The 8,032-nt window shown below is 42.1% G+C and overlaps 1 protein-coding gene across 1 annotated transcript in view; it reads right to left on the reverse strand.

The window, feature by feature from the left end:
• The window catches only part of FYB1 (FYN binding protein 1), a 47,054-nt gene extending 46,884 nt beyond the window's left edge, over positions 1 to 170 (reverse strand). The window contains exon 1 of the mRNA XM_031061145.1: positions 87 to 170. Coding sequence (XP_030917005.1) covers positions 87 to 170 — 84 coding nt within the window. The remainder of the gene's footprint in view (positions 1 to 86) is intronic.
• Positions 171 to 8,032: the final 7,862 nt, after the last annotated feature.

Here is an 8,032-nt window from a genome sequence, read left to right on the forward strand (position 1 = left end):
TTTGAAAAGTCAGGAACTTCCATCTGAATGCCTCCTGCTTTCCAACCCAATGGTCACAAAGAATATCATAGTTAGGATGTTTTTACCTCCACAGTTGTGTCAATATGATTGTTCAAGTTGCTGTAAACTGAAGGGACACGATACAAAAAAAATTCTTTATCTTTTGACATTGTTTTTAACCTGATTCATTTCACTAACTGTAAGTGTATTATATGATTCCAAATAAGGAGAGACTGTGTAACAGAGTTAATTGTGGGGGTGGGTGGGAGAAGAAAAAGGCAAAGATGACTGGTTGGGGCAGCTAATCTTTAAACCTGTGTATATAGTGGGAGCAGGACTGCAGGACAGTATGTGGAAGAACACCTTTGGACAGCTGCATTAATATCATTAAAGCAGTTTGAAAAACTCTTTCCTAAATCAGAATAGTGTTGCTCTGTAATATACAACACATGCAAATATGTGGAGCACAGAGCAAGAGAAAGTCAACATTAGCAGGGTTTTTCACTGAAATTTTGCTTCCTGCCTTCTCCTCCTCTCATTCACAGGGCCTTTGCCTCCTACTTTTTACTGAACAGGTTATATTTCTGTAAAAAGCAGTCTATGCAGCAGTCAGGGAAGACGTTGGAAAATTATTTTAACTTTAGCACATTAGTGTATGGTCCCCGTATTCATGGTTAATGCTTAGTTTTGTACCATACAGTGCTTAGTGCAAATACCAGAGATTAATTTGGCTTTGTGTTAACTCCCTACATCTGTGACTAATAAGTCTTGTGCCAGCTAATGCTTCCTTGTTTACTTCTGATTAATATGTACTAGCTGATATCTTAGTTTTGAGAACAAGGATTGTGTGTCAGAGCTAAGAATGATAAGAGAAGTACATTATGACCTGACAGTCTCAAGGAGAAAAGTTTCATCACAAGATACGCAACCATATCAAAACAACTGAATTGAAATAATTAGTATATATACTTGCATTCAGGAAATATGATGAATGGGTATTAGTTTCACAAATATAATTTGGTCTGTTAGGTTATTGAACACATACATTCTAAGGAGAATTCCCCCTGCACCCAGTGTTACTAATAAAGTAATGTTGTTTTTCTTAACTAACAAGTTTGTTGGAGATTTTATTTCCCAGTTTTTGATGACATAGGGACAGACTTGGCACAGGAGAGAAATAACATATTTATCAATAATCTTTGCACATACTCGTACTGAAAGTTTCAAACTACCTGGTTTTGTGCTACTTCTGGGGTAATATTTTGAGTACATGAACCTCATCAGGGGGCAAGGCAAAGAGTCAGCACTCCTGTTTCACAATGCCGTGCCACTCCCCAGTGTCAGAGTTCTGGGGTGAAGTGCCATCTTGCCATGGCAGTGATCCTGTTACAGCATAATTTTGGAAATTACCTGATTTTCAGAATAAACCTGATAATCCTGAATACTGGTAGGAGCTTCTACTTGCCTTTGCTGCAGCGTGCTATGAGAACCAACATTTTTGGTAGTGTAAGTTTGTGTTATCTTTGTGTCTGCAGACAGAGCTAGACTTCCTCAAGTACGTGCTGCTGCATTTCCATCACTTTCTCAATTGAAGGCAGTTTTAGTATTTCTGACAGAAGTTTGGTCATAAGCAAATTAACAGCATTTCCTTGTGTCTACATGCAGTGTCATGCTTATGGGAACAATCTGGCTTTCTAGATGCTGTTTGGGGAATACTGACATGCAGGATTCCCTGGAAGATCCTCATCTCAGCGCTGAAGCTCTTTTAAATTCTTGCTATTCAATATTTATAATCTTATAACTATTTCCTATTATTAATATATTTATACTTGCCTGAACAGGGAATGAAGAAATCTGTTTCCCCTATTTATTTTCTTCTATACTAGAGACAGGCAGGATTGACAAATTCAAGAAAGAAGTCAAAAGACACTGGCAGTGTCTTTGCCCTGACTGTGCCCTGTGAGGGGCACGTTTCTGTCATGAAGGAAACCCCAGTGCACTCCAGGGCATCACAATAGAGTGTGTGTTAAGATCCTGGTTTTCTGCTGGAGTTTATGTACTGTAATAAACCACAGTCCTTCCTCAGAACAGCTGAAGCTGATGCAAAGCACTTGCTGTGTAAAAAAAAATGTTTCATGCAAAAAGCACAAAGTTGCTTCTTTTTGTGACTTGAGGAGAGCTCAAATCCCGAGCAATTTTTATTTCAATACAAAGCTCATATTCAGGCATTAGCTGTCATGTTCGACCAAGGGATTCACCTGCACTGCCCTCCATGCCTGTCTCTGACCCCCAGTGCCCACTGCTGTGTCACAGGCTCCTCTCTGCCCCTTTTGCTGCTGAGCTCACTCACACAGGGGGCTCAGGTGAGGTGGGTTTTGAATGAGGCTTTTTTCCTGCAAGCAGTGTGGGTTCTGCTCACAGCAGCACTCCTGTGTTCTGTCTGCCTGAGTTCAGCAGCAGGAGCTCAGGGGGAATTGAAAGCAGCGCCACAGCAGAAAACAGACAGACCAAATGGGACCCAGGCTTTTGCTAAACCTTCCACAGGGAAACCCCCTGGAAGGCACAGAGTTCACTATGGCATGAAGAGCCCCCATGAATGCAAGCCTAGAGTTCACTATTGTTATGAACTGAATTTTGTTAAATTTTATATCAGTAGAAAAAAACTGAGTTACAGCATCTATAAACCAGAGCTGCTGAGGCAGAGCTGCTGGGCAGGGTTACTTGTTAAGTCGTTAGAGTTAATAGTTCTCTTTGTATCACTTAACGACCCTAGCCAGGGCAGGTTGATAGTCCTCCTTTTGTGTTGGTAAAACCCTGCCTAAGGCAAAACTGCATTTCTCCTTACCAGGCAGGGAGAATCTGGGGAGGAGGGAGGCATTACAATATGTAGATTTTGAGAACCAGTGTACCATAGGACGTATTGAACTTATAAAAACCCCAAAACCAACGAGCCAAATATAAAATTAAAGAATTAGAATGATTCGTGGACGTGAGGAATAGAGTGCTAGACCTGCAGAGATGTTGGGAGACCTTGGTGCCCCTCGCCCTGACTACAGAAGCTGCCTGGGACCGGGACCTGGAGCTGGGAAGCAAAGAAAAGCGAGAAACAGCGGGGTCCCGCCCAGGCGTTCCTGTGAGGATCGGAGTCCTGGTCCTGCTCCTCGTGGACAAAGCTGCACATCCTCCTCCTCTGAGCCACGCTGGGAAGAAGACGGAGACGGCCGCCTCGTCGAGCTTCCTAATCTTGAGCTGATCACTTTAATAAAGGCGTTAAAAGGAGAAAAGTCTCCTCCCCTGTGTTTTTGTTTCAACTATGGCATGAAGAGCCCCATAAATGCAGGCACAGAGCTCACTATGGCATGAAGAGCTCCCATAAATGCAGGCATGGAGTTCATTATGGTACGAAGAGCCCCCATAAATACAGGCCTAGAGCTCACTATGGCATGAAGAGCCCCCAAGAATGCAGGCACAGAGCTCTCTATGGCATGAAGAGCCCCCATAAATGCAGGCACGGAGTTCACTATGGCATGAAGAGCCCCCATAAATGCAGGCCCAGCCCCGTGAAACAGGGGCTGAGGGGGCTGACAGAGTTCCACAGCACCACAGTCACACACACCCCCACAGCTCTACCTGACTGAGGGCCACCACTGCTCACCAGGGGTAGCTTGGTTACACCATTTAATGAGCTCAATTGCCGGTGATGTGAGTGTAGCTGTGATGGCTAAGTTTGCAGTAACCAAAGCCTCCTAGTCTGAGGCAAGGGGGATGTGGGGGGGACGTGGTGGCCATCTCGGTAAGGCAAGCTAGGCTCTCAGACACTGGCTGGCTAGGAAGTTGCTAGAAGCTGTGTATGAGAGGAAATCAGAAGAAACTGGGGTAAGTGGGAAGATGGAGGAGCAGGGCAGGGCTGCTCCATCCTCCAGGGAGTTGCACACGAGCAGTTTGTGTGGGGAGAGGGCCTCTGGCAGCTGGGTAGGGTTTGTCCTGGTGAAGTTTTGCTCCCTCAGTCCCCCTCCTCCGTGCCCCTCAGGAAAGGCTGTGCCTGTGCCCTGCCTTCCCGCACCATCCGCTCAGCGAGCCCCGGCTCTGTGCCTCCCTGCCCGGGCTCAGGCTGTCCCGGGGGGACGCGGGGCTGGATGGGGCCGGTGCAGGCCTGAGAGCGCGGGGGCGGCGATGGCAGCAGCTGCGCCGGGGAGGGGAGAAGGGAGCGAGCCCGAGCTGCGGGAAGTGCAAACTGGGACGTCAGAAGGGAAGGGAAACTTTCTCAAGGAAGAAGTTGCTTCAGTTTCCACCCTATATACCCTCCTGTAAATGGCTAAGCAGGGGGTTATCAGCTGGTCTGGCTTCCCCTTCAGCATCCCCCCCCAGCTGCTGATACCAGGAGGAAGTGGGAAAGCAACAGGGAGAACTTTAGCAAAACACTCCTGACTTCCCCTCCTCTTCAATATGTCCCTCCCTGCCTCCGCCTGGAGGCAAAAAAGGTATGCAAAGAACCCATGTAAATACCTCACCAGGAGTTGTGTAAACCCTGTGAGAGAAAAGGACATCAGAATATGCAGATTTTGAGAACCAGTGTACCATGGGACGTATTGAACTTATAAAAAAACCCCAAAAACAACGAGCCAAATATAAGATTGAGAAATTAGTGATTCCGGGATATGAGGAACAGCGTGCTGGACTTGCAGAGATGTTGGGAGACCTTGGTGCCCCTCGCCCTGATTACAGAAGCTGCCTGGGACCGGGACCTGAAGCCGGGAAGGAGGGAGAAGTGGGAAAACAGTTGGGTCCTGGTCGGAAGTTCTTGTGAGGATTGCAACCCCCCCAGCTCTGCTTCTCGTGGACAAAGCTGCGCATTTTCCTCCTCTGAGCCACGCTGGAAAAAGGACAGAGACTGCAGACCCCTTGAGCTTCCCAATCTTGAGCTGATCACTTTTAATAAAGACATTAAAAGGAGAAAAGTCTCCTGCCCTGTTTATTTCATAACACATTTTCCTATATTAGCTTTTATTTCTCCTCCCTCCCCCCATTCTCCACAAATATGAAAAACTTTAACAAATAAAGATCATATGAAGGGTAGTCTTCTGCATCCTAAGCATGTCTGCAAATATGTTTTTCATCCAAGTTGCAAAGTACAGGGATGGAGAAGGTTTCAATTCATTCAGCATCTCTTAAATAGGCTGAAATATTGCCTGATTTTAGTGTGGATGGTAGACCTGGCTTGCCAATATGATGAGGCTCTGAATCTAGCAGGACCTAGGAGTGTCGGCGAGGCTCTGAGTGCAGCGTGTCCCTCTGTGCCAACAGAGGGCATTCTGCACACACAGAGCGGAGCTGCCCTCGGGTGCTGCCGGCAACCCACCTGCTGCTTTCCGGCTTTACCCTTACTGTGTTTTTCCTACTGTCTTAAACAGTGAGTAAAAAAGGTATTTTTGGATTTAATTGGGGCAGATGTTAGTTTACAGAATTTTTGAAAGTAGCATAAATATCAGGGAAAAAAATTTATCTCTCAGTGTTTCTCTACTTCTTATGGTCCAGTTCAGCTTGATGGACAGAAAACCCATGCATGTTTAACAAAAACAGTGATATCCTGAGCAATTAATTGTTTTTAGCCCTGAGAGCTGTATTCTGCACAAACCCATTTCAAAAGTCTGCTGAGTTCCCAGTTATACAATATCTTCTGGTCTTCTGTGGCTGTCAGAAGTCCAGTAATCTCAGTGATTTTTGCAAGCAGCTAGAAGTCCCTTCACACAGCGTTCCTTAAGAGATGATTCCTTCTGAATGTGGTTAAACATTCAGCATTTTATAACCAACATATAATTGTATATAATATAATGTATTTCTGTACAGAATCTGTAGGATTTATTTTTTATTTAAACAAAGAGTAAATCCAAATAGATCAATCAAGTTCCTTGGCTGGCCTTATTTCCATCAGATTTATTACTGAATTCACATGTCTTGAAAGTTATTTTCTTCTTAGAGTATATCTGAGAATTACCAGTATCACTGCAAAAAGACAGACATGTTTAGGGGTCTTTCTCTAGGTCAGGAATCAAATGCAGCCTGTCTTGGCTTGAAATCAAAGAAAAATGCAACCTTTTTCCTTTGGGTTAATAAGCTTCAATCTCATCTGTCTGAGCTATTATTGTAGTTCTGCTATTTTTTCATCTTATATTATATCCAAGTGTTTTGGTCTAAACTTTCCTCTGTGGTGATGATCAGAAATGAAATAATGAATTCTATGTTTTGGTAATCATTTGGATTTCAGGCTTCTGCAGACCTAACTTTCTTCTCTATAGCTCTTCCTGTATGTACTAAAACCAGATTATACCAAATTTCATGTCACATTGACACTTGACAGCAGAATTCTTCTGGATACACAAATTAATTTGTCAGTTTAGCCCTGAAAGAAGTTGTTTTCCTTAATTTTTAATGCCAAAATCAGCAAATCGAATAGAAACCAATTCAGATGATGAAGGACCTAAGAAAATAAAAAAGTTTTCTCATGCCCTCAAAAGAAGAAAGCCAGATTCAAGGATTTGAAAACTGTTAGAAATAAATTTAAAGTTTTACAGTCTCATCCACAGCAGTTTTAGTGCTAATGCATTAATGTAGTAAAAAGTAAATTAATAAAGTCCTGTACTTACCATAATTTCAGTTTTTCTGTCTCTAGAAGCCTGCTGGGAGTATGCAGTGTACTAGAGGGAGAAGAAGATGTTCTTTGTCCTTCACTGTGAATGAAGAGAATAGAGAATATATGTGGTCTATCCAGCCTTCATGTGAAAAGAGATCAGCAATATTATTGTTTTGCACAGTATCAGAGACCTAGCAGAATTGTAAACAGTATTTGTTTGGGTTACGTTGCACTGCTGTGAAGGATGAATAGGTTAATTATTTCCAAGATTTTCATGAAAACCAGGTCCATGCTGATAATAAAATTATATAGTTATTCTTTTCAGTAAACTTTGACTGAAGTAAAAAGGCAAATGTATTTTGGTTTTGTTTTTCATACTCAGGGTTCCTTAATTTACATATATTTAGGCTTCACTGTAAATGCTATACATGTTTCCTTCTGACCCAGACTTTCATGGATGTTCAATGTCTGAAGGAATTTTCTATCTCTAATAAGCTGAACTATATCTCTATCAATTAGCCTTTAATTATTGAGCTTATCATAGATGATACTATCAGAAAAATAAGATTGTCCTGGTCTGACAGGATATTACAGTTCTATAGTGCTGCAGAATTCCTGTGCACAAAAATTAAAGGAAGAAGGGCATATGGCCATAAACTTCAGTGAACTAGATCTAGGAAAAAACCCAAAAACTAAAACAAAGTGCTTAATGAAAAGGGGTGAAAGAAGGAAGAAAGGGAGTGAAGTCCTGGCTAATACAGGAAAGAGGGTAGTGGTATATGTTGGTGATGCCTAACTTCTAGATAAAAATCAGCTGAGTTTTCAGTAAGCAATGTTCTCAGTATGAATTAGTGGGGATAAATAAATATTATAGTAATAAATAACAGAGAGTACTGTATCTGTGTCAGAAGCAAGGTTTAAACTGCATTCTGTGGGGAAATCAGAATTTCCCTAAAATCTCAGGGCTATAGCAGTGAAAAGATTACTGTATTGCTGTAAGTCCCAAACCATTTGCTTTCTATTAAACTTTCAATGGAATATATAAATACAACATATAATATAGATAATAGCAAATACAACTACAGATATTTAGAAGGACAATTAGCAAACACACTACCTATTTTCCTAAAACCAGGAAATCACCAGGACAGCAACATTCTTATTTTCTTGAGCACAAGAACAATTTTGAAAAAACTATTTGAATGAGAAAACATCAGATATATGTAGCTACATCTAATGTAGGTTTCACTAATGAAGGATTATGTCTGAATAAATTCATACCTGTTTTGCAAAGTTTAGCTGGTATTTAAGGCAAAGGTAATACAATTTACTTTATTTGTCTAGATTTCAGCAGACTATTTCAGGTGATATCCTTTGTTGAATTTTAAGTAACAGCAATTG

The sequence above is a fragment of the Geospiza fortis genome, unplaced genomic scaffold (assembly GCF_000277835.1).
Source record: "Geospiza fortis unplaced genomic scaffold, GeoFor_1.0 scaffold163, whole genome shotgun sequence".
NCBI lineage: Eukaryota > Metazoa > Chordata > Aves > Passeriformes > Thraupidae > Geospiza > Geospiza fortis.